Raw genomic sequence first — 17,894 nt, forward strand, 5'->3', positions numbered from 1 at the left:
TACCTCATTGCCAGCTCATTGCTACCTCATTGCCAGCTCATTGCTACCTCATTGCTACCTCATTGCCAGCTCATTGCTACCTCATTGCTACCTCATTGCCAGCTCATTGCTAGCTTATTGCCAGCTCATTGATACCTCATTGCCAGCTCATTGCTACCTCATTGCTACCTCATTGCCAGCTCATTGCTACCTCATTGCCAGCTCATTGCTACCTCATTGCTACCTCATTGCCAGCTCATTGCTACCTCATTGCTACCTCATTGCCAGCGCATGGCTTTTCCAGCTCAAAGCTAGCTCATTGCTAGCTCATTGCTTTTCCAGCTCATTGCTACCTCATTGACACCTTATTGCTTTGCCGACTCTTTGCAGCTCTTTGCAGCTCTTTTCCGGCTCATTGCAGCTCATTGCTACCTCCTTTCCAGCTCATTGCTTTGCCATCTCATTGCCAGCTCATTTCCAGCTCTTGGCCAGCTCATATTTTACAGCCTGGCTCTTCCACAGGTTTTCTTTTATAACATTAACTTTAATTATTTACAGTTGAACATGGGAAACTTTATTAGATATTACAAAGAAAGAATAAATAAAGACAGAGCTGTTGGATGTGGTGACGTACATCACGTAATAGTCTCACTCATTTATTCTATCAAGTCAGCTGACGTCCTCGTCTTTGCCACCACTTCCCTGGTGGCGTTTTTTGATTTTGGTGTAATAAAAAACGTTAAGATATATTTCCAACAGGATTGTCGCCATGTCGTTGAACTAGTTGACCTCCATTGTTCTTGGCGTATCCTTCTCCAGCCTTCGTGTTGTTGTGTTTCAGAGTTCGACTTCCTGTCACAGTTTAGTGTCGGCTGCAGACGAGGCGGTAAACATCAGAAACCCGTCAGCTTGTGTCTGTGGAGCTGGTTGTGAAAACGTTTTTTAGCAGAGAAGAAGAAGAGTGTTGTCCTGTTTTATGTTTCCTCACTACCTCTCCTATGAGGAGGAGGCGAGGAAAGGAAGTGAGGAAAGTGAATGAGCGGCGATCTGTCTGCCTGCTGTCTTTAGAGAGACGCTGCTTCTTGATTGGCTGGCTTGGCTGTCCGTCGTGTGGTTGGTTTGTGACTGCAGTGTTGCGTCAGCTCTCTGATTGGCTGATTGAGCTGTCAGTCTGCCCGGCTCAGCCCTCTGATTGGCTGATTGAGCTGTCAGTCTGCCCGGCTCAGCCCTCTGATTGGCTGTTTGAGCTGTCAGTCTGCCCGGCTCAGCCCTCTGATTGGCTGATTGAGTGAGGAAATATTTAAGGTGGTCTTGTCGTCAGAGACTGAATATTCTTCCCAACACAAACACAAAAACACCTCCTCTACTCTCTATCTGTCCTCTCTCCTTCATAACACATCCTCTAACTCTCCCATAATCAGTTTGAAGTTATAAGATAACCCATTAAATGACCATAACCCCCCCAACATGTCACTCATGTTCATCGCCGCTGTCATGGACACATCGCTGCTCTCTCTGAGGTCAACTGGAGCTTTTTTTTATTTCTGTTTTATAGAGACGAAGCCCCGCCCCTTCTCGTTGACCACCATTATTTGTCTCTGTTGACTACCGTTCATATTTTTTCTGAAATAATGTCCCATAGTGGTCCACCAGAAGGGGGCGGGGCTTCAGCTCTCTATTAGAGTTTAAACAAGCTGGAACCTGGGAGACGTGGGGACACTTGACCCTCTGTCTCGTCTTCCAGGAGACCAGCGCTGACACACAGGGGTCAGCAGAGGTCAACTAGTCAGGAAGTGGCGGAGGTCTGGGTGACGTCAGTGCAGAGATCATATGAGGTTTCCAGCTCTGATCAGAATGATTAATTCTTCACATTATTATTATTATATGAATTAATTTCAGTACTTTCAAAAAATATATAAACTCTTGAAACATCAATATAACCTGTTAGACTCATACAGATGTTTGAGGCCAATATTAGTTTACATCTATATCTATCTATATATATATAAATATATATATATTTAATCCTCTTAGCAACATGGGAGTGGACAAATATGCTGCTTTATGTAAATGTATGTATATATTTATTATTGTAAATCAATTAACGACACAAAACAATGAAATGAAAACAAAGTTGCGTTAAAGAAATTAGTGGCGTTATAATGAATTTGCGTTATCGCGTTAACTTTGTCAGCTGTGCTGCTTTACTGTTTCTCTGCACTGCTGCCATCCAGACTCACTCCTCCATCCAGACGGGTTAGATATTACATCGTTAATATTCTGATGATGCAGCTCAGTTTGAAACCGTTGACCCTCCTTTGAGCTGACGTTGTCGTCTCAGTCCAGGTAGACCTGTTAGTCCACTGATCCTGGTTCTGTTCTCAACACAGTTTTGTCAGACTTTGAATCTATTTTCTATTTCTGTTGTCTGCTGTTAATAATATTTCTCTTATCAGGAGATCTGATGTTTAGACTGAAACGTGTTTCTGATTATTAGAGTAATAACAGACTATCAGCAGACTGATCCTGAGCTCTGTCATGTCCGGTTGATGTGTTAATAATTAATGACACTAACGATGTCTCTCCTTACTTTTATTCTTTACTCATACTGAACACTCCACTGACCCTCACCCCGTCCTACTTGTTGTTAAACTTTCTGTCACTCTTCTTCTCTTCTTCTGCTCCTCTCTGCATGGTTATTGTTGCTGCATGTTATGTTTTATAATTCATATTCATTCATTCATTACTAACTCATACATGCATGTTTTCATGTGTCCACGGCCTGTTTGTGTGTCTGTCCATCTCTTTGGTGTCCCCCTCCCTCCGTCCTGCAACCTTTGCTCACCTCCCTCCCTCTCTTTTCCCTCCTCCTATCCCTCCCCTCCCGTCCTGTGGTGCATCATGGGACGTGTAGGCTTCTACGGTCTGGATGAGTCCGACCTGGACAAGGTGTTCCGGCTGCCCACCACCACCTTCATCGGAGGCTCAGAGACCGCCCTGCCGCTGAAGGAGATCATCCGCCGCCTGGAGGTAAACTCCGACATACTGAGTATCTGATAGTTGACTCCAGAGTGTGAGCGTTTGGCTGGAGGACGCTACCTGTACAGGTGATACTCCTCTCTCTCTCTCTCTCTCTCTCTCTCTCTCTCTCTCTCTCTCTCTCTCTCTCTCTCCCTCTCTCTCTCTCTCTCTCTCTCTCTCTCTCTCTCTCTCTCTCTCTCTCTCTCTCTCTCTCTCTCTCTCTCTCTCTCTCTCTCTCTCTCTCTGTTGGTCAGATGGCGTACTGTCAGCACATCGGAGTGGAGTTCATGTTCATCAACGACCTGGAGCAGTGTCAGTGGATCAGACAGAAGTTTGAGACTCCAGGAGTGATGCAGTTCACTCTGGAGGAGAAGAGGACGCTGCTGGCCCGCATGGTCCGCTCCACCAGGTACAACAACACAACACACCTCCATCTCCAGACCAGGACTGTGAGAGGAGTCTGCAGAACCGTCTGATTGAACCTTCGATTGATGCTGATAGTTGTTGTAATCCGTTATTTTAGGTTTGAGGAGTTCCTGCAGAAGAAGTGGTCTTCAGAGAAGCGTTTTGGTCTGGAGGGCTGCGAGTCTCTGATCCCGGCTCTGAAAACCATCATCGATAAATCCTCTGAGAACGGGGTGGAGAACGTCATCATGGGCATGCCTCACAGGTAACACACACACACACACCTGTATATATACTAGGGATGCACCGATACCACTTTATTTCAGACCGAGTACAAGTACTTACATTTGGGTACTCTCCGATACCGAGTACCGACACGAGTACTTCTCTGTGCCAAAAGACCCTCGTTAAGGGGGGAGTCCCGCATACGAGGCGGTGCGCTGCCACCAGCTCTAGGTCGGCTTGGAAAGGCTCGGGGTGAAGGTGGCTCCCAGCCGCAGCTTTACAGCGCTCCCCGCCCGGAACTCGCCGCACCGTGGACAAAGGGCTCGCTGCGCCCTCTCTCCCCGCCGGGGAGGGACGGGGCCCTCTGCTCCCGGTGCGACTGTCAACCGGGGAGGACTGTCCTCAGTGTGCCCCAAACGCGTCGTGCCGCCAGATCGGGGCTCGGCCCACTTAAAAGGCGCCAGGGGTCTGCAGCGATGTCGGCGACCAACCCAACCCGTCTTGAAACACGGACCAAGGAGTCTAAAGCACGCGCGAGTCAGAGGGTGCAAGCAAAACCCCGTGGCGCAATGAAAGTGAGGGCCGGCACACGCCGGCTGAGATGGGATCCCGGCCCAGCAGGGTCGGGCGCACCACTGGCCCGTCTCGCCCGCACCGTCAGGGAGGTGGAGCGTGAGGACCCGAAAGATGGTGACAAGAGGTTAACGTCACGCTGCCGTAAAGTGGTATCGGTGCCGTTTTGCGAGTACATGAGCACAGTATCGGACCTGAAACTGGTATCAGTATCGGTGCATCCCTAATTTAAACAGTATATACACACACACCGTCTGCATCCCTCCCTGTTTCACTCTCTCCTCGTTCTGCTTTCAGGGGGCGTCTGAATGTTTTGGCCAACGTGATCCGTAAAGAGCTGGAGCAGATCTTCTGTCAGTTTGACTCCAAACTGGAAGCAGCTGATGAGGTAATCTACCTGCTCGTAGTACCATTACTGCTTCTACTACTGATCTCTGCTGCTGCGGAGCCGTGCCACCTGTGCCTACATGTACCAGGATGCATTGCACGCGAGCACATTGGTTCTTAACATTACCCACAATGCTCTGATGAAGACAGACGGCTCTCAGTCTGAACCCTGTGCTGTGGTTGCTCCTCCTCCTCAGGGCTCTGGAGACGTGAAGTACCATCTGGGGATGTACCATCGTCGTATCAACCGCGTGACCGACCGGAACATCACCTTGTCTCTGATGGCCAACCCGTCTCACCTGGAGGCCGTGGACCCCGTGGTGCAGGGGAAGACCAAGGCCGAGCAGTTCTACTGCGGAGACAACGACGGCAACCGGGTGAGACGGAGACACTGAAACACACTGCGACGGCTAACGGACACATTCAACAAACACAGAACAAAGGATCTATTAGATCTATCTCTAGATTATAGAGCTAGAGGACCTATCTATTAGATCTATCTCTAGACTATAGAGCTAGAGGATCTATCTATTAGATCTATCTCTAGATTATAGAGCTAGAGGATCTATCTATTAGATCTATCTCTAGACTATAGAGCTAGAGGATCTATCTATTAGATCTATCTCTAGATTATAGAGCTAGAGGATCTATCTATTAGATCTATCTCTAGATTATAGAGCTAGAGGATCTATCTATTAGATCTATCTCTAGACTAGAGGATCTATCTATTAGATCTATCTCTAGATTATAGAGCTAGAGGATCTATCTATTAGATCTATCTCTAGATTATAGAGCTAGAGGACCCATCTATTAGATCTATCTCTAAATTATAGAGCTAGAGGACCCATCTATTAGATCTATCTAGACTATAGAGCTAGAGGATCTATCTATTAGATCTATCTGTAGATTATAGAGCTAGAGGACCTATCTATTAGATCTATTTAGACTATAGAGCTAGAGGATCTATCATTAGATCTATCTCTAGATTATAGAGATAAAGGATCTATCTATTAGATCTATCTCTAGATTATAGAGCTAGAGGACTCATCTATTAGATCTATCTCTAGATTATAGAGCTAGAGGATCTATCTCTAGATTATAGAGCTAGAGGACTCATCTATTAGATCTATCTCTAGATTATAGAGCTAGAGGATCTATCTCTAGATTATAGAGCTAGAGGACCTATCTATTAGATCTATCTCTAGATTATAGAGCTAGAGGATCTATCTCTAGATTATAGAGCTAGAGGACCTATCTATTAGATCTATCTCTAGATTATAGAGCTAAAGGATCTATCTATTAGATCTATCTCTAGATTATAGAGCTAGAGGATCTATCTATTAGATCTATCTCTAGATTATAGAGCTAGAGGATCTATCTATTAGATCTATCTCTAGATTATAGAGCTAGAGGATCTATCTATTAGATCTATCTCTAGATTATAGAGCTAAAGGATCTATCTATTAGATCTATCTCTAGATTATAGAGCTAGAGGATCTATCTATTAGATCTATCTCTAGATTATAGAGCTAAAGGATCTATCTATTAGATCTATCTCTAGATTATAGAGCTAGAGGACCTATCTATTAGATCTATCTCTAGATTATAGAGCTAAAGGATCTATCTATTAGATCTATCTCTAGATTATAGAGCTAGAGGATCTATCTATTAGATCTGTCTCTAGACTATAGAGCTAGAGGACTTATAGAAGTGTCTGTGTTCAGGTGATGTCCGTCCTGATCCACGGAGACGCAGCGTTTGCAGGTCAGGGTATCGTCTATGAAACCTTCCACCTGTCTGACCTGCCGTCCTACACCACGCACGGCACCGTGCACGTGGTCGCCAACAACCAGGTAACAGACACACACACACACACACACACTATGTGATGAACAGACCGATGATTGATGACGTGACGCCGCTGTGACCTCCCGTCTCACAGATCGGCTTCACCACTGACCCCCGTATGGCTCGCTCCTCGCCGTACCCCACCGACGTGGCCCGCGTGGTCAACGCTCCCATCTTCCACGTCAACGCCGACGACCCCGAGGCCGTCATCTACGTCTGCAAGGTGGCCGCTGAGTGGAGGGCCACGTTCCACAAAGACGTGGTGGTCGACCTGGTCAGTTTAACCCCTCGAGGTTCAGTCCAGACTCTACAGACACCTGTGACTCTGAGAGACGTTTACCTGTCTGTCTCTCTGTCTACCTGTCTGTCTCTCTGTCTACCTGTCTGTCTGTTTACCTGTCTGTCTACCTGTGTACCAGGTGTGCTACCGGCGGATGGGTCACAACGAGATGGACGAGCCGATGTTCACTCAGCCTCTGATGTACAAACAGATCAAGAAGCAGAAACCGGTTCTGCTGAAATACGCCGAGAAACTGATCGCAGAGGGAGCCGTCAGCCGGCAGGAGTACGAGGTGACAACACTCCTCTACTACTCCTCCTCCTCCTCCTTCTTCTTCTACTACTACTCCTCCTCCTCTACTCTTCCTCCTCTTCTTCTTCTGCTTCTCCTCCTCCTCTTCCTCCTCCTCCTCTTCTTCTTCTACTACTCCTCCTCCTCCTCTTCTTCTTCTGCTTCTCCTCCTCCTCTTCCTCCTCCTCTTCTTCTTCTGCTTCTCCTCCTCCTCTTCTTCTTCTGCTTCTCCTCCTCTTCCTCCTCCTCTTTTCTTCTACTTCTCCTCCTCCTCTTCCTTCTCTTCTTCTGTTTTTTCCTCCTCCTCTTCCTCCTCTTCTTCTTCTGCTTCTCCTCCTCCTCTTCCTCCTCCTCCTCTTGTACTTGTTCTTCTTCTTCTGCCTCTCCTCCTCCTCTTCCTCCTCCTCTTGTTCTTCTTCTACTACTCCTCCTCCTCCTCCTCTTCCTCGTCTTCTTCTGCTTTTCCTCCTCTTCCTCCTCCTCCTTCTTCTTCTTCTCCTTCTTCAACATAGTTGTGTTAACTGTCTTGTGTTCCTGTACTTGGTACCGTAGTATCAGTTCTCGTGACATCTCTACCGGGACATCAGAAAGTCTTAAAATCGTTCCCTGATAAGTCTCCGCTGGGTTTGTACGGTTCTGTCAGAACGTACGTGGACAGAGAGACGTTGTTGTTTGTCCAGTCTAGTTATTAAATATTAAATATCTGACTGAATAAAGTGTCTCTGTGTGTCTCTCTGTGTGTCTCTCTGTGTGTCTCTCTGTGTGTCTCTCTGTGTGTCTCTGTGTCTCTGTGTCTCTCTGTGTCTGTTTGCAGGAGGAGATCGCCAAGTATGATAAGATCTGTGAGGAGGCGTACGCTCGCTCTAAAGACGAGAAGATCCTCCACATCAAGCACTGGCTGGACTCCCCCTGGCCTGGTGAGGGACCACGTCTCAGTCTGTCCACACCCATCAATCAGTCTGATTATAGATTACATCATCTGATGATAACCGGAGGCCTGGTTATCCGTCAGGTCCTGGTTCTCAGGTCTGGGTCAGGAGGATCTGGTCTCAGGTCCTGGTTCTCAGGTCCGGGTCAGGAGGATCTGGTCTCAGGTCCTGGTTCTCAGGTCCGGGTCAGGAGGATCTGATCTCAGGTCCTGGTTCTCAGGTCCGGGTCAGGAGGATCTGGTCTCAGGTCCTGGTTCTGTGTCCGGTGTTTGACGTGTTGAACTGTTGTGGTCTGCAGGTTTTTTCACTCTGGACGGACAGCCCAAGTCCATGAGCTGCCCCTCCACCGGTCTGACTGAAGAAAACCTGAACCACATCGGGGAAGTGGCCTCGTCCGTCCCCGTGGAGGACTTCACCATCCACGGAGGTCTGACACATTTTAATCACTGCATTCATTCTGCTTTCAGGATTTATTTACAGCTCTGATTCAGGCCGTCGTATTAACCACGATATCATAATATCACGCTGTCGACAAACCGTCCGCCACGACCTCCACGACCTCCACGTTCACCTTCTGTCTGTTTTTAACTCTTCACAGCGTGACGAGGTATTCTGCGCTGCATGTTTGGTGTTTTTGTTCTGGTCGCCGTGAGTTAAAAAAATTTTCAACTTTGAATAAAACGCTGCGTTCGTCACCGTCATTTTTACTTCTGAGGATGTCCCGTATCATAGCAACCAGATGCAACCAAAGCATCTCAGCTGAAATAAAACGCTGCGCCTCGTCGCCCTTCTGTGTTCTGCATTTAAATTTATTTAATTTAATAAACAAGTATTAATTAGTATCTTTTGTTATTTAAAAAGTAACAATATACCTGATAGTAGCCTAATAGTAAAGCTTATTTATACGGCACTAGAATCAGGAGAAATTAAGTCATTTGCAGAAATTGAGCCGATCATTTTCACCGCTGGGGAGATTCCTTCACCACGACAGCCCTGCCTCTGATGTCTCCATAGTGGGTCCGATATAAAGTCTCTTTCCAGTGGAGCTTCTTGTAGTCTCAGATGTGCATCCATCTGTCGCTTCCCGTCTCGCCGTCTTCACAGAAATTAAAGAGATAAAGCACCAAACAAGGACTTTATATTATATTATTATATTTTAGTATTTGTTGTAACACAGTTATTTTCTGAGCGAATAATCCAAACTCTCCAACATCTCTGACGTCTGTGGAACAAAGAAAACAATCAGTAGATGTAATGTTTCATATATTTAATCCACCAGTTTGTATTATGTAACCGAGGACCTGATTATTTACAATAACTCAAAGTATTAAAGCTCCAACATGCTGCAGCACAGAGAGGCTGCTCCTCGGTTCTTCTTCCAATCCTATAACATCCTGTAAATGGAGACCATGGAGGTGTTCAGGTGTTCAGCTGACTGTGACTCGTCGTCGTTGTTGTTGTTGTTGTTGTTGTTGTTGTTTCAGGTCTGAGTCGTATCCTGAAGAGTCGGGGTGAGATGGTGCGTAACCGGACGGTGGACTGGGCTCTGGGGGAGTACATGGCCTTCGGATCGCTGCTGCAGGAGGGAACCCACATCAGACTGTCGGGACAGGATGTGGAGCGAGGAACCTTCAGGTAAACCGCCACCGCTATCCATCGTCTCCTCGTCATACTCCGTCAGAACACAGTGGAGAACCAAGATCTTACCGGTTCTTGCCGATTCTTACCGCTTCTTACCGCTTCTTACCGCTTCTTACCGGTTCCTACCGGTTCCTACTGGTTCTTACCGGTTCCTACTGGTTCTTACTGGTTCCTACTGGTTCTTACCGGTTCCTACTGGTTCCTACCGGTTCTTACTGGTTCTTACCGGTTCAGGTCTTGTGCAGCTCCAGTTTACCAGTCGTTGTCCTGCAGTCTGAATCTGTTTGTCCTCTTTCAGCCACCGTCATCACGTCCTCCACGACCAGAACGTGGATAAGAGGATCTGCATCCCCATGAACCACATCTCTCCGGACCAGGCGCCGTACACCGTCTGCAACAGCTCGCTGTCCGAGTACGGCTGCCTGGGTGAGTCATGTCTGTAGGTAAACCTTACAGATGTTTTATTCTGAGCTGCTTTCCTCTAAACTAACGCTGTCATCTCGTTTCTTCTTCCGGCGCCGTAAGGCTTCGAGTTGGGTTTTGCGATGGCGAGTCCCAACGCTCTGATCCTGTGGGAGGCCCAGTTCGGAGACTTCCACAACACGGCCCAGTGCATCATCGACCAGTTCATCTGTCCCGGTCAGGCCAAGTGGGTCCGACAGAACGGCATCGTGCTGCTGCTGCCGCACGGCATGGAGGGCATGGTGAGCAAAACAAACACACACACACACACACACACACACACAGACACACACACTCTCACACACACACAGACACACACACTCTCTCACACACACACACACACACACACACACACACAGCTGTGTTGACTACACACATCTCTAATAATAATAATAAACTATATTTAAAACGTTTTCAAAGAACATTTCATCACTGTAATGAGGCAAATAAAATCAGACAAAAATAAAGTAATACAAAAATAAAATAATAAAGAAATAAAATAATACAAAAATAAAATAATAAAGAAATAAAATAATACAAAAGTAAAATAATACAAAAATAAAATAATACAAAAATAAAATACAAAAATAAAGTAATACAAAAATAAAATAATAAAGAAATAAAATAATACAAAAATAAAATAATACAAAAATAAAATAATTAAAATATAAAATATGATAAATCCAATAATAATAATGGTAAAAAATGTTGGAAATGAAACCGCGTGTTAGCATTAATTAATAACTTTATTTAAGAAGTTTTGAGAAGTGATTTTAAAAGATAAAAGTCCAGTTATCAGTTATTGATAAGGATAAGAAATGATTAATTATCGTTAGGATAAATTTCTTCACAGATCATGAATAAAAAAGTAAGATATTGATATTTGTGAATTTAGCTGACGGTCATTTCATAAACATAAACAAACAGATATGAATCCGTTAGAGTCGTGTGTTTTTCAACAGGCATCACGTCATTTATACATTTATAAGACGACGTATTGATCGTGACCAACAGTTAAAATCAGAACAAAGAATTTGTCTGTGTGTTTTGGTTTTTAAAGTTAAACATAGTCAGAGAAAATAAAGATGAAAAAACAAGTCCTGCAAAAGTAAAAAATCATAAATAGAAAATAGAAACATGTAAAATGTGTGAGTTTGTAAATGAAGCTACGTGGCGTTGAAACCATGTCCTGAGAAGACAGATGATGTTATAAAAGGTACAGAAAGCTCTGCAGGTCGGTCATCAACCGGTTAAATGTGTGATGGAATAACTTTCTATCTATAGAACACTTTGACAGAGTTAAAGGAGATGCTGTGTGGTTGAGGAGCAGCTCCACCTGGTGGACGTCTAGCAGGCTGCTGCTGCTCTGAGCTGCTTTCATTAAGAAGAACTGGGTGACTGACTGTTTGTTTGTCTTCAGGGTCCAGAACATTCTTCAGCTCGTCCAGAGAGATTCCTCCAGATGTGCAACGACGACCCCGACGTCATGCCGGTAAAACTCCAGCTGTTTGAGCCCCTAGTGTTCAGAGTATCACACTAGAAACAGGAGGCTAACAGGGAGCTAACAGGGAGCTAACAGGGAGCTAACAGGAGGCTAACAGGGAGCTAACAGGGAGCTAACAGGGAGCTAACAGGAGGCTAACAGGAGGCTAACAGGGAGCTAACAGGAGGCTAACAGGGAGCTAACAGGGAGCTAACAGGGAGCTAACAGGGAGCTAACAGGAGGCTAACAGGAGGCTAACAGGGAGCTAACAGGAGGCTAACAGGGAGCTAACAGGAGGCTAACAGGGAGCTAACAGGGAGCTAACAGGGAGCTAACAGGGGGCTAACAGGAGGCTAACAGGAGGCTAACAGGGAGCTAACAGGAGGCTAACAGGGAGCTAACAGGGAGCTAACAGGGAGCTAACAGGAGGCTAACAGGGAGCTAACAGGAGGCTAACAGGGAGCTAACAGGGAGCTAACAGGAGGCTAACAGGAGGCTAACAGGGAGCTAACAGGAGGCTAACAGGGAGCTAACAGGGAGCTAACAGGGAGCTAACAGGGGGCTAACAGGGGGCTAACAGGGAGCTAACAGGAGGCTAACAGGAGGCTAACAGGGAGCTAACAGGAGGCTAACAGGGAGCTAACAGGGAGCTAACAGGAGGCTAACAGGAGGCTAACAGGGAGCTAACAGGAGGCTAACAGGGAGCTAACAGGGAGCTAACAGGGAGCTAACAGGGGGCTAACAGGAGGCTAACAGGGAGCTAACAGGAGGCTAACAGGGAGCTAACAGGGAGCTAACAGGGAGCTAACAGGGGGCTAACAGGAGGCTAACAGGGAGCTAACAGGAGGCTAACGGAGCTAACAGGGAGCTAACAGGAGCTAACAGGGAGCTAACAGGAGGCTAACAGGGAGCTAACAGGGGGCTAACAGGGAGCTAACAGGGGGCTAACAGGAGGCTAACAGGGAGCTAACAGGAGGCTAACGGAGCTAACAGGGAGCTAACAGGAGCTAACAGGGAGCTAACAGGAGGCTAACAGGGAGCTAACAGGAGGCTAACAGGGAGCTAACAGGGAGCTAACAGGGGGCTAACAGGAGGCTAACAGGAGGCTAACAGGAGGCTAACAGGGAGCTAACAGGAGGCTAACGGAGCTAACAGGGAGCTAACAGGAGCTAACAGGAGCTAACAGGGGGCTAACAGGAGGCTAACAGGAGGCTAACAGGGAGCTAACAGGAGGCTAACAGGGAGCTAACAGGAGGCTAACAGGGAGCTAACAGGGAGCTAACAGGAGGCTAACAGGGAGCTAACAGGAGGCTAACAGGGAGCTAACAGGAGGCTAACAGGGAGCTAACAGGGAGCTAACAGGGAGCTAACAGGGAGCTAACAGGAGGCTAACAGGGAGCTAACAGGAGGCTAACGGAGCTAACAGGGAGCTAACAGGAGGCTAACAGGGAGCTAACAGGAGCTAACAGGAGCTAACAGGGAGCTAACAGGGGGCTAACAGGGGGCTAACAGGGAGCTAACAGGAGGCTAACAGGGAGCTAACAGGAGGCTAACGGAGCTAACAGGGAGCTAACAGGAGCTAACAGGGAGCTAACAGGAGGCTAACGGGGATAACGGAGGCTAACGGAGCTAACAGGAGGCTAACAGGGAGCTAACAGGAGGCTAACAGGGAGCTAACAGGGAGCTAACAGGGGGCTAACAGGAGGCTAACGGGGCTAACAGGGAGCTAACAGGAGGCTAACAGGAGGATAACGGAGGCTAACAGGAGGCTAACAGGGAGCTAACAGGAGGCTAACAGGGGGCTAACAGGAGGCTAACAGGGGGATAACGGAGGCTAACAGGAGGCTAACAGGAGGCTAACAGGGAGCTAACAGGAGGCTAACAGGGAGCTAACAGGGGGATAACGGAGGCTAACAGGAGGCTAACAGGGAGCTAACAGGAGCTAACAGGGGGATAACGGAGGCTAACAGGGAGCTAACAGGAGGCTAACAGGGAGCTAACAGGAGGCTAACAGGGAGCTAACAGGAGGATAACGGAGGCTAACAGGAGGCTAACAGGGAGCTAACAGGAGGCTAACAGGGAGCTAACAGGAGGCTAACAGGAGGATAACAGGTGGATAACGGAGGCTAACGGGGATAACGGAGGCTAACAGGGAGCTAACAGGAGGCTAACAGGAGGCTAACAGGAGGCTAACAGGGAGCTAACAGGAGGCTAACAGGAGGCTAACAGGAGCTAACAGGGAGCTAACAGGAGGCTAACAGAGCCACTGTTATACAGCTAATAAATGCTTTCCACTCTCTAACTAACTCCAGAACGACTTAAAAACTAAATCATTAGACAACAAGTTGAGTACAATTTTAGTCTTTAAACTAAAACAGACTCCAAACTCTCTGTCTGCTGGTTTAAACACGTCTGTCCAAGCTTTTATTGTGAAATTGGAAGGAAGAGTGTAACAGGATGAGCCACATGACACATTTCTACACATCTAACTACTCTTCTTCTTCTTTTTTCTTCTTCTTCTTCTCCTTCCTCTCCTCCTCCTCCTTCTCCTCTCTCTCCTCCTCCTCCTTCTCTCTCTTCTCCTCCTCCTCTCTCTCCTCCTCCTCTCTCTCTCTCTCTCCTCCTCTCTCTCTCCTCCTCTCTCTCTCTCTCCTCCTCTCTCTCTCCTCCTCCTCCTCTTCTTCTCTCTCTCTCCTCCTCTCTCTCTCCTCATCCTCCTCCTCTCTCTCTTCTCCTCCTCTCTCTCTTCTCCCTTCTCTCTCCTCCTCCTCCTCTCTCTCCTCCTCCTCCTCTCTCTCCTCCTCTCTCTCTTCTCTCTCTTCTCCTCCTCTCTCCTCCTCCTCCTCTCTCTCTCCTCATCCTCCTCCTCTCTCTCTCCTCCTCCTCCTTCCTCTCCTCCTCCTCCTCCTCCTCCTCTCTCAGGCCCTGACGGATGACTTTGCGGTGCGTCAGCTGTACGACTGTAACTGGATCGTTGTGAACTGTTCGAATCCTGGAAACTTTTTCCACGTCCTCAGACGGCAGATCCATCTCCCGTACAGGAAGCCGGTGAGACACACACACACACACACACACAGTTTCATAGTAGTACTACACTGTGGTATTAGTACTTTTACTGAAGTACTTCCTCCGTAGCTGGATTCCAGTTTTCAGACTTGTGTGACAGATTTTAACTTTAAGAAAATAAAATCATTATTAGAGTTTCATCACAGAATAATTTATAAAGTTTCTGTTCTCTTCTTGTTTAATTACTTTTATTTTGAAAATCCCGTACACATGACGATGATGATGATGAACTTCCTGTTTGTCCCTCCAGCTGATCGTCTTCACTCCCAAATCTCTGCTGCGTCACCCAGAGGCCCGGTCCAGCTTTGACGAGATGCTGCCTGGTACTATTACTATTATTATTATTATTATTATTATTAATATTAATAAAATAGACCTAAAGAGTGCTCAGTCTGACCGTCAGTGTCTCTCTTCTTCTTCTCCTCCTCCTCCTCCTCCTCCTCCTCCTCCTCTTCGTGGTGTAGGAACTCACTTCCAGAGGCTGATCCCAGAGCGAGGCTTGGCGGCGGAGCGTCCGGAGGAGGTGAAGCGTCTGATCTTCTGCACCGGGAAGGTTTACTACGAGCTGACCAAAGAGAGGAAGAGCAGAGGCATGGAGGACACGGTGGCCATCGCACGCATAGAGCAGGTACACACACACACAACTGTTTTTCAGATATTTTTTTTCGGAAATTTTGAGATATTTCTTTTCTGACATTTTTTCAGACTTTTTTTGTCCGACATTTTTCAGATATTTTTTTTCAGACTTTTTTCAGATATTTTTTTTCGGACATTTTTTTAGATATTTTTTTTCAAGCATTTTTCTGACTTTTTTTTCAGACATTTTTCCGAGAATTTTTTTCGGACATTTTTTCAGACTTTTTTTGTCCGACATTTTTCAGATATTTTTTTTCAGATATTTTTTTTCGGACATTTTTTTTCAAACATTTTTCAGACTTTTTTTTCAGACTTTTTTTTTCGGAAATTGAGATATTTTTTCAGACTTTTTTTGTCCGACATTTTTCAGATATTTTTTTTCAGACTTTTTTCAGATATTCTTTTTCGGACATTTTTTTAGATATTTTTTTTCAAGCATTTTTCAGACTTTTTTTTCAGACTTTTTTCGGAGAATTTTTTTCGGACATTTTTTCAGACTTTTTTGAGGTATTTTTTTTCAGACATTTTTTCAGACTTTTTTTGTCCGACATTTTTCAGATATTTCTTTTTCAGACTTTTTTCAGACTTTTTTGAGATATTTTTTCTCAAGCATTTTTCGGACTTTTTTTTCAGACATTTTTCAGAGATTTTTTTTCGGAAATTTTTTTTCAAACATTTTTCAGACTTTTTTTTCAGATATTTTTCAGACATATTTTTTCAGACATTTTTTTTCAGACTTTTTTTGTCCGACATTTTTCAGATATTTTTTTTCAGACTTTTTTCAGATATTTTTTTTCAAGCATTTTTCGGACTTTTTTTTCAGACATTTTTCAGATATTTTTTTTTTCTGACATTTTTTCATACTTTTTTTGTCCAACATTTTTCAGATAATTTTTTTCAAACATTTTTCATACTTTTTTTTCAGACATTTTTTCAGATATTTTTTTTCAGACTTTTTTTGTCCGACATTTTTCAGTTATTTTTTTTCGGAAATTTTTTTAGATATTTTTTTTCAGACATTTTTCAGATTGAGATCAGATTTCAGACTCTGAAACACACAAAGTTCACAAGAGCGAGTTCAGCTGGGAAACTGTTAGCCGTCTGCCGTTAGCAACATGTGCAGCGGTTAGCATTTATGATGAAAAAAAAATCACAAATTTAATAGAAAAGAAAATCACAATTTTATGAGAATAAAGGTTGAATAATCTGTGATTTTAAAGTGGTTAATTTACAAGAACAAACTCAAATTTATGATAATAAAACTTGAATATTCTCTTAAATTAAAGTGGTTAATTTATGAGAAAAAATTAAAAAAAGATTACAAGAATAAAACTCAGATATTCTCTGAGATGAAAGTGGTTCATTTACGAGAAAAAACTCACAAATTAATTAATTGTTTATTTATTTATAATCTCTGAGAATATTGTAGTTTTTTCTCTGAATATTACCCCTCCCCCCCCGGCTCCATAATTATTATTTTGGCTTTAATACGCGGTCGTACAAAGAGTTATTTAATCTATAATCCTCTCTCTCTCTCTCTCTCTCTCTCTCTCGTCCAGCTCTCTCCGTTCCCGTTCGACCAGGTGGCGTCCGAATCGGAGCGTTTCTCCAACGCCGACCTGGTCTGGTGTCAGGAGGAGCACAAGAACCAGGGTTACTACGACTATGTGAAGCCTCGCATCAGGACCACCATCCAGAGAGCCAAGCCAGTCTGGTAATGACCTTCATCTCTATCATCATCATCATCAAGTATCAGTCAGGATGGTCTGACCTTTGACCTCTCTCTCTGTGTGTCTCAGGTACGCTGGCAGAGGCCCGGCAGCGGCTCCGGCGACAGGAAACAAGAAAGCTCATCTGATGGAGCTGCAGCGCTTCCTGGACAACGCCTTCGGCCTGGACGCGTTCAAAGACCAGCAGTAGACCTCTGACCCCCGACCCCTGACCTGGAATACACCCTCACCTGTCTGACCTTTGACCCCCCCACTGACCCTCCTGGATTCAGTTGTGACACTCAAACTGCATCAACACACACACACACACAGTAATACTGCATACTAGTAGACAAATACTACATCTGTGTACTACTATAAATACTGCACAGTCTCATCAACAGTCCACCAGTAGCAGTACTACATACAGCTGATCACTGTGTACTAACTAGTACTTTAGTGTACCGTTACCGCTCAAACATTAAAGATTAAATCTGATCAAATGTATTGATTGTAATTTATATTATCAAATTAGTATATAGTTTATATTATATATCAGTTAATCTGCGCATATTTTCACGTTAAATTGATAAATGATTTGTGATCTATAATCTATAAAATATTTAGTTTTGTTCCACCAACAGTCAGATTACTGACGTATAAAGCACAGCGTGATTAGTAATAGATTACTTTGATGATTGATTGATTGTTGTTTTTACAGCAGCCTGTAGTACAGTGTGTACTTTCTGGTATCAGTATGTAGTACTACTGTGGGACACTGATAGGCAGCAGGAGTACTTGGTGTGCAGTATCAGTAGTACTGTGTTCAGTAGTACTGTGTTCAGTAGTACATCAGGCTCAACTCCACCACAGGCAACAAGTGGCTGAGCAACAAGTTGCCTCAACATGTTGCTTTAACTCCGTATACAGCAGAGGATCAATCAGAGGATCAATGCTAC

General features: G+C 45.1%; 1 protein-coding gene across 1 annotated transcript in view; it reads left to right on the forward strand.

Annotated features, from left to right (window-relative positions):
- Nucleotides 1-17,438, forward strand: part of LOC119493167 (2-oxoglutarate dehydrogenase, mitochondrial-like) — a 37,655-nt gene extending 20,217 nt beyond the window's left edge. The window contains 20 exon segments of the mRNA XM_037778297.1: nt 821-865; nt 2,894-3,009; nt 3,255-3,409; nt 3,524-3,670; nt 4,501-4,591; nt 4,788-4,967; nt 6,315-6,443; nt 6,533-6,712; nt 6,858-7,010; nt 7,824-7,926; nt 8,237-8,365; nt 9,423-9,573; nt 9,878-10,005; nt 10,105-10,283; nt 11,462-11,533; nt 14,447-14,572; nt 14,841-14,913; nt 15,055-15,218; nt 16,786-16,940; nt 17,026-17,438. Of these exon segments, the coding sequence (XP_037634225.1) occupies nt 821-865; nt 2,894-3,009; nt 3,255-3,409; nt 3,524-3,670; nt 4,501-4,591; nt 4,788-4,967; nt 6,315-6,443; nt 6,533-6,712; nt 6,858-7,010; nt 7,824-7,926; nt 8,237-8,365; nt 9,423-9,573; nt 9,878-10,005; nt 10,105-10,283; nt 11,462-11,533; nt 14,447-14,572; nt 14,841-14,913; nt 15,055-15,218; nt 16,786-16,940; nt 17,026-17,146 (2,597 nt within the window). The 3' untranslated portion in view covers nt 17,147-17,438.
- The last annotated feature ends 456 nt before the right edge of the window (nt 17,439-17,894 follow it).

The sequence above is a fragment of the Sebastes umbrosus genome, chromosome 8 (genome assembly GCF_015220745.1).
Source record: "Sebastes umbrosus isolate fSebUmb1 chromosome 8, fSebUmb1.pri, whole genome shotgun sequence".
Taxonomy (NCBI): domain Eukaryota; kingdom Metazoa; phylum Chordata; class Actinopteri; order Perciformes; family Sebastidae; genus Sebastes; species Sebastes umbrosus.